The sequence below is a fragment of the Pimephales promelas genome, chromosome 13 (genome assembly GCF_988280905.1).
Source record: "Pimephales promelas chromosome 13, fPimPro1.hap1.1, whole genome shotgun sequence".
Lineage (NCBI taxonomy): Eukaryota > Metazoa > Chordata > Actinopteri > Cypriniformes > Leuciscidae > Pimephales > Pimephales promelas.
The window spans coordinates 27,775,099-27,794,484 of NC_142781.1; the positions used below are offsets into that span (position 1 = coordinate 27,775,099).

General features: G+C 37.2%; 2 protein-coding genes across 3 annotated transcripts in view; both read left to right on the plus strand.

The window, feature by feature from the left end:
* galnt14 (UDP-N-acetyl-alpha-D-galactosamine:polypeptide N-acetylgalactosaminyltransferase 14 (GalNAc-T14)) overlaps positions 1-3,661 on the plus strand; it is a 35,060-nt gene extending 31,399 nt beyond the window's left edge. For both annotated transcript variants that reach the window (XM_039692232.2, XM_039692233.2), the window contains exons 13-16: positions 208-352; positions 1,906-2,025; positions 2,402-2,714; positions 3,450-3,661. In XM_039692232.2, coding sequence (XP_039548166.2) covers positions 208-352; positions 1,906-2,025; positions 2,402-2,560 — 424 coding nt within the window. In that variant the 3' untranslated portion in view covers positions 2,561-2,714; positions 3,450-3,661. The remainder of the gene's footprint in view (positions 1-207; positions 353-1,905; positions 2,026-2,401; positions 2,715-3,449) is intronic.
* A 2,907-nt stretch (positions 3,662-6,568) lies between these two features.
* ehd3 (EH domain containing 3) overlaps positions 6,569-19,386 on the plus strand; it is a 48,423-nt gene continuing 35,605 nt past the window's right edge. The window contains exon 1 of the mRNA XM_089118812.1: positions 6,569-6,704. The gene's annotated coding sequence lies outside the window, so the exon portion shown is untranslated. The remainder of the gene's footprint in view (positions 6,705-19,386) is intronic.

The window sequence follows — 19,386 nt, forward strand, 5'->3', positions numbered from 1 at the left end:
ACATGGATGAACAACATGCAGATCTACCACACGGATTTACAAAATTGATGGGGTGGATATTTATTTCATGCTGACTTTTTCATTTGATACTCATTGCTTTCTAGGAGAAACATGTAATATATTTAAAGAATATAAAGAATATACTTTTTTTCTCTATATGGGGTATTTATTATCATTATACTATGGTGTTTCTATCTCCAATTCCAGAGTTCCTGATGATTCTGATGCCAAGTCTGGTGTAATTCGGCAGAGACAGAACTGTCTAGAGTCTCGAATAGTTGAGGGACAGGATCTCCCAGTGCTCACACTCGCACCCTGCACCATCACCAAAGACGTACCAGCAGCCAACCAGGTACAAGACTCTGGCATAATATAAAAAAAGCATGCTTAAAGCATTAAATGAGCAGATTTATTTTTCCTTATCAATCAATGTTGGTACTGCCATTGCTGGAGGAATTATATTCTGTTAAGATCAGAAAAGGAGCAAAGGTAGTGAGCATTTTTATCCTCACGCCAGGAATCGTTGACATCTCACACAGTTAGGCTGATACTCTGAGATGCTAGATTACATTAACTGCTATGCAACCAGGGGCGTGTTGAAAGGGCAGCTTTTACAGCGGGGTAATGGGATTTAATTCAGGTCACATTTAAGCACTGCTGTGTAATTATATTAAACAAAGAGGTGCCCTCTGGTCTCTGAGCAGCTAATCTGCCCTACTGTCATCCTTCATGGCTTCCTCACCTGCACATGAGCCTGGAAAAAAACAGCGTTGTGCATCATTCAGAATTGAATCCATGAATGGCTGTTAAAGTCTGTTCAGCTCCTGAATTTTAATTGAGGCAGCAAACAGGATACAGAACTGAATTTTGAATTTAAGGAAATAGCATTAAAGTGCAATTAAGTTCCATATTCATTAATCATAAACTATATATGGGGTATTTTAAAATTAACAATACATTTTTTTATAGTAATCAATGTTTAATAATTATCATTATAATTTGGTTAAACCAAAGCCATGAACTAATAGCCATAAAGCCTTAAACTATCATTCTTCCCAGTCTCTTCTGCATTGTAAAAAATTCTCTAAATTATAAAGCCCAGAGACGATGAGAGACAGTAGATGGTGTGTTTAGGCACCAAAAGTGATTTCAGAGCACTTGAGTGTGTTCATAACACCACAAGAGCATGTTTCCCTGCTGCCTGCTGCGTGTGACCTTGTTAAGCGTCTGTAAGACTCACCAGATGGGAAGCGGTTCATCAGCATGGCTCACAAAAGCACATTTTCACACTGCCCTCGTGCATCATTTTCTCTACATGTCTCAGAACAGCAAATGAGACCACCTTCTCAGAGGAAAGCAAAAAGTATCTGTTTTCTTCCAAGATCTCTCTTTCTCTGTTTACCATTTAAGTGGAGGTGACAGATTAGAACAGACATCTTTAAATGAACAAGTCTGGGAATGCTATAGTTGGAATGCCAGGTTTATTAGAAAACTAATCTGGTTTTCTAATAAACCTGGCATTGCATATTATGAATATTGTTGGCTCTATGTGACTTTGAATTGCTTAATTTCCTCTATTGTTAAATCGCTTTGGATGTATGAATGTAAATGCAAACCTTTTAAAGATGGGTTGTAAAGTAATAATTACTGTTAAGAATAGTTAAAAAATACACTCATTTAAATTTTTTACATTCATCAAAAATTAGGATACTTGATTTAATTTTATTGAGCTTCCAGTCCAATCTGTCACATAACATTTAAAACACCTGGAAGATCTTTCTGTTAGTCAGTCTGTTGCAATCTATTGAAATCTGTGCAATTCTCTGGAAAGAAAATTGCAATTGCTTTTTCATTTCATTATATGTTGGTACAGCCTCAGAAAAGCCTGTGTTCTTTCCTGCTCAGGACTGGATCTATACCCACGGACAGCAAATCCGCCAGCAGCAGCACTGTCTGTCCGTCTCCACCACTTTCCCAGCCTCCCAGATCCTGCTCGTGCCGTGCAACATCAGCGACGGCAAGCAGGTACCTCCACTGCAGTGATTTCAGACGAGAGCACGGGAGACATCTGTGACAGACCATAAATCAGGCCGCACTTAGAAATCTCCCGGAGGAACCTACTGACATCAGCTCTATGAGTATCAGTCCCTGTGTTAGACAGCCCCTCAGGAGAGGCTTTACTCTCAGGCCGATGTCAGCGTTTCCACACGTCACATTTGTCATGTCAGTGTCAGGGGCATGCAGCATACTGTAGCATCAGAAAACATTGTGTTTGTTGTGCAGGGAGGCGCACATATAAATAGTTATATGTGAAGTATGAATGTACACTAAACATTACTGTATATGCATGATATTTTATACTGTCTGCAGAAAATGTGTACTTATCCATGTGTTTCTGCAGCGTTGGCAGAAATCTGGCACTCACCTGGAGCACCTGGCATCTCGTTTCTGCGTGGACAGCGAGATGGCTCTGGATGGCATCGAGAGCAGTAAAATGCTGGTGATCAGCCCATGCGAACTGTCAGCACACACTCAGAGATGGGAGATGCCTTTCTCGTGATCCTTCCTTGGCCTCTCCTCACCTTTAAGAGCTCAGCTGGAGTCAAAGATGGATAGAGAGGCAGAGAGAGCGAGTGTGTACCTCCAGGAGGGGCTACATCTGTGTCCTGCTGTTCTGCTATGTCCACTCCCTTTGTCTCTTCGACACACCCCAGGTATGGTGGGATTGCAGAACATCCTGACTTAAAGGAGTAGTTCACTTTAAAAAAAAAAAAACTTTTGCTGATAAATTTACTCACCCCAATGTCATCCAAGATGCCCATTTCTTTCTTTCTTCAGTCGAAAAGAAATTAAAGTTTTTGATGAAAACATTCCAGGATTTTTCTCCATATAATGGACTTTACTGGGTACCAAACGGTTCAAGGTCCAAATGAGAGTTTCAGTGCAGCTTCAAAGGGCTGTAAACGACACCAGACGATGAATTAAGGTCTTATCTAGCGAAACGATGGGTCATTTCAAAAATAAATAAAAATGTTTAAGTTTTATAAGCACAAATGCTCGCCTTGTTCTGTTCTGTGATGCGCGTTCATGACTCTCCTGTTCGAACTTTTTAACGATCTTTTTTTTGTTGAACAAATATACACGTTGAGACAAATACAATCTTAGGTTGTAAAAAAATGATGTATAAAATGTGTAGTTTAGAAATTAAAATGTATTTAATTTAGAAGTTAATTCAGAATTTAAATTAAGGCAGCATAAGATACATTAAGTTTGCCTTCAAAAATGCAACTTGACGCTTTTTATAAGACAGTATAATATTTTGGACAGCCTCAACTGGAAAAAAAAAATGAACCTCGTATAAAGGTTTGACATCCATACATAGTAACCAGTCTAGCCCAGTCTCTCGTGGCTGTACCTTGCCTGATCTTCTCTTCTGTCTTTCTTTCAAGGTTCCCCAGAGTGTCAATCATACCGATGCTCTCCAGAACAGAGTTTGGCAGCTGGACACACAAACTTGTGGGGCACTCATCGAGTGTGATACACGCTCACACTGGAGAACAACGCACAACCTTTCGCTTGAATTTACCCCAATAAAAAGCACTTGTGAGATACATCTTCTAGCACATCGATATACAATAAATACCTTATTTTTTATTAATGCCCTGCTGCTTGCATTTATTCCTGGTCGTAAGTAAAGCAATCCAAATGTATTTAAGGTAGTTGCTAACATGATCATCAAAAATAGACAAATCCCAAACGGATTGCATGTCAGTACAGCCTCATTAGTCCATAAACTAATGCATAGCTGCTGCATGCAGTTGCAGGGAGCAAACTTCTGTTCTGCAAGCAAATGAGCTCAAGATGGTCAGGAGTGGTTTGTTCTCACAAGCTCTGTGTTTGCTGCTTGGAAGTGGAGAACTGAGACTGTTTGCCTGGAGGATCTAAATAAAGCACAGCCCCATCGCCACACATGCCCAGGCGACATGACAGGGAGGATCCAATTACCACTTCCTCAGTCTGTCCTCCTCCTCTCATTAGAAGGCTGAGCTCTGCAGGAGCCTGGAGAATACTGAGACTCAGACGTGGCACAGCTCAAATGCCCTCATCGCTTGCTGTAGTCTAGTCTAACCTGGCAATTACATCCAATTAGGTTCTGCTGTTTCCTCACATACAACCTCCTGATGCTTAAAGGGATACTCCACAGTTTTTTCCCCACATGTCATTCCCTTAGACGAGCTGATACGCAACTCTCTTGTCTCAGTGAGTCGTACTAAATCGCTCTGTCTTGCAGCGAAACTTTGATAACACTTAGCTTAGCCCAGTTCATTCATTAGGATTCAAGCAGAGAAGCGACCAAACACCTTCACGTTTTCCCTCTTTAAATATTAGGAATGATATTACTGTGCCGAGCTATGGTATTATAATTATCCACTTTACACGCTTAGAAAAGCGGAACGTTTTATTTTGTCTCACTATTCTTGGCCAAGTTACTCGTGTAACTGTATTTAAATAGGGAAAACATGGAGATGTTTGGTTGCTTCACTGCTTGGATCCTAATGAATGAACTAGGCCAAGCTAAGTGCTATCAAAGTTTCGCCAAAGGCAGAGTGAGGCGAGAGAGGTATGTATCAACTCGTCTTAGTTAAGGGAATAACATAGTTTAATATGAAAAAACTGTGGAGTATCCCTTTAAGATGCCTCCTGATTTCACCATAGGTTTTTCACCACCAGCTTTGCAGAGTATAAAAGCTTTAAAGAATTATGTGATTCCTGACATGCAAAAAAGTGTGCAATGAATTGTATTCACGAGTCTCCACATGCCTTCTTTATTTCAGTGAGAATGAGTCATTATAAGGGAAAATCGAGATGAGAGGGGTGAGAGTAGAGAGATTTGTCTCAGACATGTTATCTAATAAATGTGTAGGAGAGCTGCTCTTGTCAAATCGTCTATTTTTAGGGAATCTCAGAAACCTGCGGTTAAGAAAGATGCGTCACAACAGAAGAGCTTCTTTAAGATTGAAATCGTTATATCATAGAGGTTTCTTTCTTTTAACTACAAATTATGTCAGCAGTGTGCATCAGAAGTGTGTAATTTTCTCAATTTTAAAATACTTTTTATCTAAATGAGCCTTTTATAAGTTGATTTCTCTGAATCACTGTGGCTCTATCGTAACGATATCAAAGTGTTTGTCTTGGCTTGTGGACATCACACAACAAGATTAAAAATACTTCCAGAAACAAGGGCGCAGTAGAAGTGTGTTTCACTCTAAGGGTGTGAGTTGGGGAGCAGGGCTGTTTATTTTTTGTCTAATGAAAGACGTGTTCAGGAAATTGTTTATTAAATTGAATGGTTGATTCCGCATGGCCAACTTCAACCTGTTATGAAATTTGCATGGGGAATTCTTTCGCCCTCACACTAAATTAAAGATCACATAGATTCCAGTTGAGAGGACGTCTGATTTTGCCAATGTTAAATGACCACACATTAAAACACAAAGTCACCTTGCTTCTTAGTTATTGACTAGTGAAAATAACCTCAAAAGACATTTAATCAATTTAATATTAATATTATAATAATATAGGTGCATTGTACACCTTGTTGCCAATAATCAATTGTTTTGTAGCCTACATTATAGTGGACTCTTTTTTTCTTAGCGGAAGGTTTAAGATAATTATAATGTCTCAAAATATCCAGTGGGTTGAGCTTAAAAGATTGTAAATTTTCATGATAGAAAGAGAAAACCCTGCCTCACCGGAGGGCTGGAAACTGCTACTCTGCATTAGCCTGATAAAGACAAATTCGGTGATGCTAAATAGAGAGAGCAGCCCCTGCCACAACCTTGAACATCATTCAACCAAGGTGGATTAACTTCCACTGTATCGAAGGAAAGGGGCTAGAGTCCAGATAGAGAAACATATTAACCAGCTTTATTGCGTCTCAGTGGACAACAATTACTCCAGCCTTGGCCTCGCATGAAAATGAAATGTAATCACTGAATAACAGCACCAGGTGTTTCATTCCTCTTGTAAGTTCTTGCAATCGACAGAAAGGCTTTTGTCTCCATGTGAATCCCTCTGTCTCTCTGTCTCAGAGAGATTTTCCTGTCGAAACACATGGGTCATCATTATCCAGCTCTCAGAATGGTTATCAGGAGGCAACTAGCAAGCAGCCACAGTGGGTTATCATCACAGACACTGACCAAATAACTCAGACCTACTGCTCTAACACTGCTAAGTGCTTCAAAATTCACAATATAAAGAACATACGACCATGAGGAATAATGATAGATCATGATGAATGATCAAAATAGAAAGGAATAGAAGAATTAAATCTGTTTAAAATATTGATTGTTTATACTTTTTACCATGTAAACATTCTTTTGGTATTTTGTCTAAAGTTTCAATAAATGGGTCCATTTAAATATATATATATCAGATTATCATTTCAAATGTCAGGCTTGACAGGGTTAAATATACCTTTCACTCTGCACCAATCAGATCAATCTAATATTGCAAGCAGATGTATTGGTGTGGAGGAAGAGCATAGTGCTCAGGCTGCATGTGAATATGCATACTTCCCTACAATATAAGATGTGAAAAGGAGTACTCTGGAGAACATGTAACAGAGGTACAATGCAAGACCAAGAACTGAAGCAACTGAGGCCTAAAAATACTATGAGGTAACAAGGAACTGAACAAGAGAGGTGAGACTAATCAATAAACTCATTGGTAGCCATAGAAACAATCGCTGAAAACACAGACAAACAGAACGAAACTAAACTAAGGGGCTGTTTTAACAACGCCATTTTCAAACTAAAAACAGATTTTACAGAACGCGTTTTTGCTGCTCGTTTACACGAAAATGGTGTTTTCGGGGTCTGAAAACGGGTTTCAAAGTGCAAGTTTTTGAAAATGATATTGTTATTGTCTCTCAAAACAGAAAACACGGATGTGTGAAAATGGCTATTACAAGCACTTCCTGTTTCAGTTTTTTTAACACTACATAAAAGCTGGGATAAAATACAATCAACAGAAAATATAAAACTGAATCAAAAATCTTTAAGATGTTTTCTTTACATGTGAAATAAAGAAAGCAGTTACAAACTGAAACAGGAAGTATTTCTGGACCGTGTTGTTTACATCTTGCAAAATTGTCTTTTCTTTACAAAGTAAGAACTTTGCCAATTACTTGCCTGGCAGCAGAATACAGCATTTTTAATCGTTTTCACAGATCCGTGTGAACAGGGATTGTTTTGACAACATTGTCGTCTACTCTGTACGTGAAAAACGCACTATTTATCAGATTACATTCACACACATACATTATGTAGAACATACTTTTTTTAATGTTCACAAAAAAAGTAATTACTAAGAGAGTATGCAATTTTGGACCTTTTCCGGATTTGTGAATAGAGAAAATGATGTGCAGGCTACACTTTTGTGATTTCTTAATTATTCTTTTTCCTCCATGCAGTAAACATTGCAGTTTAATTCCTACTCTTTTATCTGCTTTTGAGTTTATTTTGTTTTTCTTTTTTGGCTGCCATGACACCTTTTTGAAGTGATTTGAAATAACTATATTCAAAATCAAAACAGGCACAAATAAATGAGGAATGCCATGTGTAGCAGTTCAGGGACAAATAGTTCAATGCTGATAAAAGTATAATCATACTCTGAAGTCATCTGTTTTTAGGAGTAAACACTGGAACAATCTTTTGACAGACAGTAAAGAGAAAAAAAATAGCTTGTCGCTCACAAATGGAAGCCGGGCCGAGACCCCCACCGTCAGTCATAGGGAGAAAGAGCGAGTGAGAGGATCCCCCGCAATAGAGCACTTAAACACTCCACTGAAAAGTCTCTCGCCTCTGGCCACATTGCCATTTTAAATTCCACTAAAGTAATTGTTGACCATTTGCAATATCATCACAACTGTGTTTCTTAAGTAAATACAATTTGAAAAGCATTTACATGATTTGAAATGGCTTCTCCATATAAGGGGCAGCTATATTAAATAATTATTTGAGAGAAGATTATTTTGTTATGTTATCTGTGTGTATTATGTGCCTCCAATAAAAAAGAAAGCTAGGTCAATTATATTGTTAAAAAATTGCAACATGACAAAGCACCACTGAAATATTCCAGCAATATTATTAATACTAAGGTCCTCAGAGGTCATTCAAGGAAGCAAATTGGCGGCGTGATTCAACATGCATAAAAGTAGAGCCAGTTTGAGGGGTTCTGATATACAGTATTGCTAAGAATGACTAGATGCCACGATTAACCAATCAGAATCAAGCACTCATTTATGATATAGGAGCTCAGAATTTGGTGCAGTTGTTGGTATGTATATGGTCAGAGTGTAAGATTAACTTCTCATAGCTTGCGATGGAAGTTTTAAAGGGTTAAACGCTCAATTTGTCTTCCCAGAATCCTCAGCAGGATCATAGAGTTCTTTGTTTTAGCCATTGAACAGTTCTATTATGACCATCAACGCAGGGGTGCATGAACTTGAGGGAAAGGACACCACAGATTCTCCACTGGGTTTGTGTGTTAGCATAACCCCACTGACTCCAAAATGCTAGTCGCTCAAGAGGTCAACAACGGTAGATCCTCGGTTCCACTTTTGCTTGTGCTCTGCTCAGCACTGCCAGAACCCACATCTCCCATCAGTCCACATCGTTTAAAAGATCAGGAACAGTGGGGCCATTATTGATTTTCTCTGTTATTGCTGAGTTCATGTCTAGGAGTTTGGCAGTGCTTGTTATGTTCTGGCTCCTTTGTCAACTGCATAACCCCGCTGATATTTCTCTCTGATATTGGAGGGAGGACAATGAAATTGCTCTGCCAGAGACAAAGGTCAAGGAAATTACTGCTGCAAGAAAATGTGCGATCCTGACAAAAAAAGGCTAAGATGAGCGGGGATGAATTGCTGGATGAATTGAGGATTTGGCAGTGATTTCTTCTCTGCCTTTGTTCTTCGCCCCCTTTTTGCTGATCACTCTACTTGTTACTGCGTACGTTTTTCCCTCATTGATTTTCCCTCAAACTGTCTGCCACTCTGGAGAGGTTGACAATTACCTTCTTTAAAGAGATAGTTCACCCACATTCCAAACCCATATAATGCATTAGATCTAAAATAAGATATTTGAAAGAATTTTATATACTGTATCAAGCGTAGTGTCCGTTCTGGCAGGTCACGATAGTTAAAGGGATAGTTCACTTTGAAATTAAATTTTGATATGTTTTAGCTTACCTCAAGGGCATCCAAGATGTAGGTGTCTTTGTTTCCACAGTATTTTCAATTTTGATATTTTTAGGTCAAACCGTTCTTGTGTGTCAGTCAGGTATATGGGGTCCACCTTAAAGAGCATGCACAGAGAAGTCCAAATTAAACATGATTTAATGACTCGTAAATGTAAGCACACATTGATGGCCTAAGACACGAAATGAGCAGTTTGTGTGAGAAAACGAACAGTATTTATATCGATTTAACCTCTTGTAACCACAGCCACGTCTAAACTAAAATACTTAAAGTATTTTAGTTTGTCTGTGCAGCTGGTCTCATTTCGTGTTTTAACAAAAATAGAGATGATAAAGGGTGTTAGTCCTATACAATTTAAAATAATGAGAATGAAAAAGGTGCTTTAGCTTCAGCTTCTTTTTAGCTGCCCAAATTAAATTAGAAACTGACCCCAAAACTCTTGAGGGAAAAACCCTCTTCAATCAGTGCTCCTTCTTGAGTGAAATTAATACTGTCTTGATTCACCCTTACCTCTCTCTCTCTCTCTCTCTCTCGTTTCCCTCTTTTGTAGCTCTCACCACCAAATTTGACTTTGCTTGATGTCTGAGCCGCAGTGAATCTTCCATGCTTGAAGCTTTTTCCCTTGCATGGCGGGGTATACATGTATCTTGCGCTTTTGACATCAGGTAATCTTGTTTTGCGGCAGACACGCTGTGTTGTGACATTTTATTGCGCAGACATGGTATTTCAGATGTGCAGCTGAGCGTAAGCCTTTTCTCTCTCGCTCGGTGTTTTCATCGCTCTGCCTCTCGGTCAGCCATCGATCTCCATTTGGCTGCTGTGGTTTAGTAATTACACAGCAAGCACAGGGGCACTAAATGAGTTGATTGCGCTTTGATGCCTCCTGGGTCCCTCCGACTAATGCGGTTTTCACGCAGCCCGATGTTTAACTGCTTAGGAACCAAGTCAAACAAAGAAATCATTTCATAACTGCATTGGGTGATAAGTTAATTTATCAACCATCTACACATTGTTCAGTAGAGGCGTTTTAATAACACAAATACAAAGGTTTTTTTGTTGTTGAGGACAGATGAAACAGTCTCATAACATTACAAATACATGTCTAGTTGGTATACAGGGCAATAATAATAATATAGATCTTGTATGGCTTCTTTTTTTCTGTACAAAATTTTGAGAGTCTTTGGTAACCAACAATCTTCCAGACCAGATATCTTCTTTTTTTGTGAGTGTGAGTGAGTAAATTATGAGAGAATCTTGATTTTTGTGTGAACTATCCCCTTAAAGACCTAGCAGAAGCCTTTGCCAACTGATTGCATGAATCATTTTTCAGTATTGGAAAAAAATGGATATTTCCGACAAAAGAGACTCCAAACTAATCCGCACAAGAATGTTCTGTAACAGGAACTGCTCTTTCCTAATACCACCGGTAGACAATATGAGCATGAACAGTATGAACCTCTGTATGCTTGCCAGAAAACAAGACACCGACGTGTCAGACTTGAAAGCTTTTTTCTTCTTCTTGCTCTGACTTCAGAAAAAACATGCGACATGTACAAGCACCTACAGATGTGTCAAACTACTGTTTGTCACAAGATGTAAAATAAATCCCTGATGTCCTCAGAGTGTGTGTGTGTGTGAAGTTTAAGCACAAAATACCCCACAGATATTTTTATATAGCATTTTAATGTTGTCACTTTTTTAGGGTTTGCAAAAATGCACCGTTTTGTGTCTGGCCCTTTAAATGCAAATGAGCTGTTGCAGAGGGCGGGGTTTTTTGTTAGCAATTAACGTTACCTCAGACAGAAACTGAGGTTCATGACCTCAGAAACTGATCTGTGTTTAATGTTAAAACAGAGTCAGTCAAAGATGAAGAGACTCAAGAAGAAGGGACAACCTGTAGATTGCAACAGGACGTCTCTGAATGGTTAGTTGTTAGTTATTTATGTTGCTAAAGTGAAGTTAACTATCTTCAGTTAGCATATTCAGTCAGGATAATCTATAAATCACTCGGATAGGAACTGTTGTAAGATGCACACCGAGTGACTTTCAATTGTATGTGAAAATATGGATGCTAAAGTTTGAGTTGACTCACAAACTTACTCTTATACAACAACTTTTCCTCTTCACAATATGGACTGCTTATTCCCGGGAGTGGGGTTTATGTACATTTTGGGGTTGGCGATGTCACTAACCCTTGAGGAAGCTTGTGTAGTCCCTACCAGCCGTTTGTTGTAGTCCAAACGATTTCTTTAAAAGCAGATATCTTCCTTTCCTTCGAACTTTGAGCGTTGCAACTTTGATAATGTCGTTTATGTTTAAACAGCAACATTTCACGTTAACTAAAGTTAGAAAAGTGAAATCATACTTTACCACCCCTTTAAAACGGTAAGCATAATTTACCGCAGGTCTTCACTTTCTTCATGAATGCAGATTCTATTGCTTTGTTGGTAAAAAAAAAAAAAAAAATCCCCTGCGATTTAATTATAATTATAAGGCTATTATATCTCATCCATTTAATGACATCCAAGTGCCCTGTAGGTTTGTTTTAAAATCTTGCATTTGAAATCTATACACTGCCTCTTCCTTTAAAATCCCACTAACAATAAGACCTGAGTTGGGTTCAAATTAAACCAGGCAATCTTAATAACGTTTATCACCTCTCATGGCACTTAATGGGCAGAGGCACAATAGGTGAACAAATACTGTCTCCCAAAACAATGTCAGCTTGACATTGAAGACTGTTCTGTCATTTATGCCAGTCTGTCAGGTCCATCACATCAGCCACTCTTGCATTATTTAGATTTGCTCTGAGGGTTGACTGGCAATTCAGTCTCTCTCTCTCTCTCTATTTGGCATGTAATGAGGAGGGATGGGGAAAGACCTGGCGAAAATCATCGGACCTTGTAAAAAATCATCCTAAGAGATGGCCTATAGCGGACAGTCTTTAAATGTAGTGTGTAGTAAACGCACTATATTCTTTATTTTTCGTTGCTTGCTACTTATTTATTAAACCTCAACATGGTATTCACAGCTTCAGATTTTAATGATGATGTTGCGATTCCATTATGAATTCTTTTAGCTTTAAGCGTCTCCACTGAGATTTTGTGACCTGAATTTCTAAGTCAGTACTCACCTGTGATCTTTTAATAGCTTGCACTTAAAGTAATGCATGAAAGGATGTGAGACAGAATCTGAAAAGATTTGAGAGCCATTCTCGGTGTGTGGAGCACCTCATCTGATGTCGCTCCCATGGGTTTGTGGGAAATCTCAAGCGACCCCCAGCTGTGTGAGTCGAAAGAGTGCGCTGTCAGATCAGTAGAACAGAGGATGTGTTTGGAAACTAGGATGCATGTTTCTCCAAAGAGCCCACCATTGTCATCACTACTAACCGTGTCTCCAGGGTTTTCTCTTAGAATCTGACACCATTTTGGTGCACTTTTCTTGACTTCAGTAAGTCTGGTGGTTTGATCTCCCAGACAGTGACTGTTACTGTCAATTTAGGTTCTTCTAAATGTTTATAGGTATCCAGCTTACATTGGGTGCAAATGCAGTCATTTAGATCATAAAAACTGATTTACATGCAGTGGTCCTCTTGGGGGGCCACTGTCCTGCAGAGTTCAGCTCTAATCAAGGTCTTACTTGGTATAGTAGAAAGTTCCAGGCAGGTGTGTTGCAGCTAAACTGCAAGACAGTGGCTCTCCATGCAGGACTTTGGACAGCCCTGAATTTCTATATATTTATAAGCATAAGTCAGGGGTGTCCATGGAGTCAACTTGGTCCTGGAGATCCAAAAAATCTATAATCATTTGTGATCTTGGACCACAAACCCAGTCACAAAAAATTGAGATGTATACATCATCTTAAAGTTGAACAAATAAGCTTTCCGTTGATGTATGGTTTGTTATGATACAGTATAACAATACTTGGCCGAGATACAACTATTCGAACATCTGGAATCTGAGGGTGCAAGAAAATCGAAACATTGAGAAAATCGCCTTTAAAGTTGTCCATTTACGTTTGCGATTGTGCTGCATCCACTCACAAAAAAATATATTTTTTATATATTTATGGTAGGAAATACATGATCTTTACTTTATATCCCTAATGATTTTTGGCATAAAATAAAAATCAATAATTTTAACCCCTACAATATCGTTGGCTATTGCCACAAATATACCCGGGCAACTTGAGAATGATTTTTTTGTGATCAAGGGTCACATTTTATTATCACAATGTACATTGTATTTTTTCTACAAATCTGATTCTCTTAATCAGGAAACCTAAACCCACAAAAATATAGAAAGGAAATTTGGTTTTACTTCATTTTGATGGTCCCTTTAACATTCTGTTGACAGTAAGTTACGTTGCACGTTTACATGTCTACTAACTCTCATTAGATAGGGTTAAAGTTAATAAGTTGACTTGTAGTTGCAAAGTTACTTGTAGTAAACAGAATGTTCAAATGGGACCATCAAAATAAAGTTTTACAGGAAATTCTTTTAAATGCGCTTCTGATGGGAAAATTATGATAATTGTGAAGTTGTCAAAAATGTCACATTTTAAAAGGAAAAAAAGATCATCATCATAGAGATACATTCAGAATATGAATAAAAAATAATTATGGCTCTTTATTATTCAAAAGATTATGATCATGTATAATTGAGAGCACAAGGCCTATGCTATGACACTAATTGCATCTCAGTTAATGGTTCACATTTGAAACGTGATCTTTTTCTTGTTTTTTGTTTAAGTTCTTGCTAAAAAAATATGGTTTAGTCTCAGCATCTTCAATCTAATGGTAAAAACTTTTTTTGTAATGCTTGATGGTACCTTTCAAAATTAATAATGTTGGACACTTCTCCATAATTACATCTTAAGGTGTTGAATGACAAAATAACTGATAAGTGCATTTAGTTTATACTAGTGCATCATTTGGGACACAACTAGTCTTTTTCTTGGATGTTGAACATCTTTTCCTATTAAAATGACTGACATTTGCTTTATTTTTCCTAGCCAAAAATAAAAAAATAAAAAATATCTTTTCAACATATGCCTGTGTGACAAATTTCCCTCTGTTTTGCACCTTTTGGCAGGTGATTCATGACTGCCTGCATGCAACTGGATTTTAATTAAAAACTGCCTCAACTCAACTGCCAGTGGAGCTGTTGTTTTTGAGAATTTGAGCGTACACAACATCTAAAACATGTTGACAGCAGCTTGCTGAGAACTAGAACATTAATAAGGTTGTCTAGCTTTCTTGGCCACCATCCCAACATTGAGGGTCCAATGGTTTCCCACTATGACAGCATATCTCAACCTGAGTTCTCCAGTAGCTGTGAACACATTCAAAAACAGTGCACCTTAAATTGGACGGAGAGTGGATTTGAAGAGCAGGCCTTGGGTGCTGTTTGATGGGTGTAGTCTTGACAGTAACTATTACTACACAGCTAAGAGGTGCAAGGGAACATTCCTGTAGTGTCGGTACACTTTCCGCCGGCTTCAAATTAGACAAGGAAAGGGGTGAGAAGGTGAAGTTGATTGAAAGTGGAAATTGAAATCTTGGTTTGAAGAACAAAGCTGGTGAATATACATTTATATTTACAGTTGTATATATACAACTGTATATTTACAGTTGCGTCTGTTTTGAACAGCATCAATATTAAAACCTAGTATTAATTTGCACAGGAGAGTCTATAACAGTTTGACTTTGATTCATTAAAGTCGGCATGGAATAGAAGTTGCAAAATCTTTTCTTCCCTACAGTATAGTGAGGAATATGTGAGTGAAACGGCTTCTCGAACAAGAAAAATGTGGGACTTGATTTTGGCCTTGGGGAATTGATTGGATGGTTGTAGTTTGCTATTGCTGATGTCATGTGAGTGATAGGTCGTCCCGCCCTCGTGCCAGTAAACACGTCATCAGAGAAGAGATGTTGCTGCAAGAGGGAGAAATTATTGTGGATTTAAAAATAAATAAATAATGATGTGCACAGATAAATTATTTATAACAAATATAGCAATTTTCCATAAAAAAGGTTTGATTTCATGGTGACTATACTTCTCTCATCTTTCCTCATTTAGTGAATGTTTAAAAAGTGCTATGAGTCAAACGGTTTACACTCACATTTTAAAGAAGACACGAAGATAGCAAAAAGACTAATTGTTTTCTCTGTTGCTATTTTTATCATCTTTAAGTCTAGGGTCATTTTTCTTGTTTTCTGTTGTGTGCGAAAACTAAAAATTGGGCTAAAATGACATCCAGTTGGCAAAGTGAGCTGCATAAAAAATTATTCTTCAGTTTAGTGCTTCAGAGGGGTTTGACGACATTATGTTTCCACCCACTCAAATTGTGCTTCACTCACAAGCTGTCTGACTTTTAGGCTCATTACGCAGCTCTCTGGAATACTTGATTGTGATTGGTCAGTTTCGTCAGCGGACTGATATTTTGTAATATTCACCGTCGCCCATGGCAATGTTCCATGTTCTTTATTTTATAATTATTTTATTTTATTCTTTGGTATTCATTTATTTTTCATTTTAACCCCTTAACTGTAATCTCCCATTTTAATGCCAAACTAAAACCAAACTTAAATGTTTTCATAACTGTTATGAAATACAGATCTATGATTGGTCTCTTTTTAAAGACAATTCAAACACTTGAAAAATGAAAATAAAAAAGTTATTAAAGTTTAAGTTCAGTAAAACATTTTTTTTAATTGTATTAATTTTTATTTTATCTTAAACAAAATATATTAAATCAAAGCCATACAGTATGTTCAAATTTGAAGTTGATATCACAAAAAAAAAAAAAAAAAAGTTTCTATGAGATTTACCAAAAATAGCCACTGGGTGACAACCACATTTCATTGATTTATTTTTAATGCTCTCTCCTGTAACAAATTAATACATTTCTGTCACAATATCTCATCTCTCAAGAGAGATATTGATATCTCTTCTCTCTTCTATTGATATTGATATTGATAGATATTGATATCTCTTCTCTCTACGCATATTGCCTCTCTTCTTGGGCAATATGCGTTTTATCATGATTTTTATCAAAAAAAAAATATATATATATAGTAATATGAAACGTGACACCCACTCAGGGTGATTTCAGGACTGTTTTCAAAGTTTTTTTTTTTTACGTTTTTGAGTATTCAAATAATACATACATACATACATACTAAAATATGTGATTGGAAGAAAAAAAGGGCCATACAAAAGAACACCAAAGGTGACAGTTAAAGGGAGTTCGAAAGGTGCTATATCACAGGAATGACCCATGTTTTACCTCACTCCATCTTTAATATGAAAACACTCACACATGGTAATCCTGCTGTCCTGGAGAACCACTGAGATTTTTCCATTAATTTAATTAAATATACAACAGAGAGGAAAGAAAATGCAATCTGCATGGTCTGTGGTCACAGCTTGAAAAGATTAATGGCTTCCAGAACATAAAATAATCTAATAATAACCTTACATTCTTGAGAAAGAATGTTCTTATCCGTGGTGATGGAGCTCAAATGAAATTCTATCTTTGGCTTCTACCATTTCCAAGCTGGCAGTATGCCTTTCTGTAATTTTGTTATGGTTCTCCAAAACAGCTGCTGGCTTGTGAAGTGTTCTAACAGCAGGTTGGATTTTGTTTTGGAGAGATAACAACAGTCTGTGGTGATGACTGTGGTGTGGCAGTAGAGACTGTCAGTCCAGTGTACTCACAGCAAGTCAGAAGGCGAAAGAACGGTGCAGTGTTTCCGAGGATGGACTTTGTTTAATTTGTTGTGTAGAAGGGGCTGTTTACTCTGTAACCTTCATCAAAACTCATTTTAGCAAAAGAAGATCTTGTAAAAATGTAGCCAGCTGTCTCTGGTGATAGAGCATGTCTCCTGTGCAGTCCAGCAGATTTAGGTCTTAATGAGTATGTAGATTGCTGTATGTAGAGGTGTCCATAAAAAGTCTTTGAAGTTTCCTGCAGAGAGCTCACCAGCAGAATTAATCAGATGAACTTCACACAACCTTCTGCATTGCTGAGAAAGGGAAGAGAAAATAACATTGCATTGTTGTGCCCTAACAGTTTAGGCAATACATAGCCTATACTTTCATCAAAGAGAGTATATATGGGTGAAACTTATATATGCAGGTCCTATGAGTCATTTTATTTGTTTGTTATGAATGTTTGATGTTCTTCATAAAGCTATTACATTATATATATTATATATATTGCATAGATACAGTTTCAATTGATTCTACCACAAAAAAACAAAAAAAAAACATTGATTTGTCAAACTATACATTCATTTATAATATTATAATTTGATTTCCTGAGGTTTGCGATTTTTGTACTCCTGTTGGGATATAAATACAGAGTAATACTGTGGGTTTTTTTTTGTCATTTTCTAGCAAAAAAGATTAGATAACAAAATAAGAAATGAAACCAAATCAAATCAATTAAAATGGCTTTGTAGTTAGTCATATTTACCTTAAAATAAAGGGTAACACTTTATTTCGATAGTCCACTTTAGACATTCTACTAACTATAATTAACTTTTCAACTACATGTCAACTAACTGTCATTAGAGTATTAGTAGACTGTCAGCTTAATATCTGCTAACACTTTATTTTGTTGGTCCCCCAACAGACATTCAACTGACTATAAGTAACTTGACGACTACAAGTAAACTTATTCTCCTAACCCAAAGCCTAACACCTAACCATTTCCTAATAGTCTACTGACAGTCTACTATAATATACAAATACTCTAATGGGAGTTAGTTGACACGTAGTTGAAAAGTTACTTATAATTAGTAGAACGTCTAAAGTGACTATCGAAATAAAGTGTAACCAAATAAGGACTAGAACCATGCAGTTGATATTTTTTCTTTAAAAAAAATGCAATTGTGTAAATTGAATTTTATATTTTATTTGCGTTTAATGTTATACAACTAATAACTAAAAATAGATTAAGAAATGTATACTATACAAAATAATATGATGTGTTGTTTTGCTATTCAGTCAAGAAAGTTCAAGTTACAACTTGTGTGATTTAATCATGGGAAATAAATTAATTTGTTTTATATTCACTGTAAAAAAATTATATGATCAATTTAAAAAAAGTTATACAAGTTTCAACTCAGTAAAGTTGTAATGACTTAAACATACAAGTTGATTGTACTTAAAAGCTTTAAGGCAGCAACTTTATTTTTAACAGTTTTGTCCAAACAACATGGTGACAGTGTACTTGGCTTTAACAACTTTAAGGAAAATTCTGGATGCTTCAAAGCGTGTCTGGCACTGCTAAAGCAAATTAGCGGTTGTGATGAGTGGCAGATAGTGGGCATGTAACACAGTAATTTGTGTTATTTGTTGTGTTACCTCATAGTAGGAGGATCAGTCTGCCACGGGCTCTGTCTGGCCCGATTAGACCTCTTAAACCTCATCTAATACAACATAGCATGTACTGCTACACAAAGTCAGAGTGTGCAGGGGAAGTCATCCAACCAAATAATAAAGTGTTATTGAGGGTGAAATGGGAATTTTAATTAGCTGGAGTCAAAAGTGCCATGTGGAACTTTAACAATGGTTGTGCACTTTCACAATGACACAGCGTCCTCAGTCAAGCCCTGGAGATGTGACTACTCAGCCCAAACGTACTGTACGTCCTTCATTAAATGCTTTAGGGCAAAATCCGTTTATATTGCAGTTATCAAGATGCCACTCCTCATTTATGAACTGAAAGGTCCATTTTTACTAATTACTAATTTGTGATTTCGCCAACACTTTCAACCACAGTGACACAGTAGCTACAAGGATAGTCTGCCAAAAGTGACATGAGATGAATATACACAGTCTTTGGTACTATAGAGCTGACCTCAGCTGGACAATGATACAGCAGAAATTATTTCACTTTTTATTTACTTTAAAGCTGGTTTGAAACATTAAACAATGTTTTGTAAAAAGCGCTATAAATAAAGTTGACATGACTTGACTCATTCACAAGCTGGATGCATAATATCTGCTTCAAACCGTAGAAGACATTTCCAAGTTTTGTTTCCTAAAATGGATTTGAAGTAAATATCCATCTCATCCGGCACACTTTATACTGTATTATCTGTCTCATAAAGT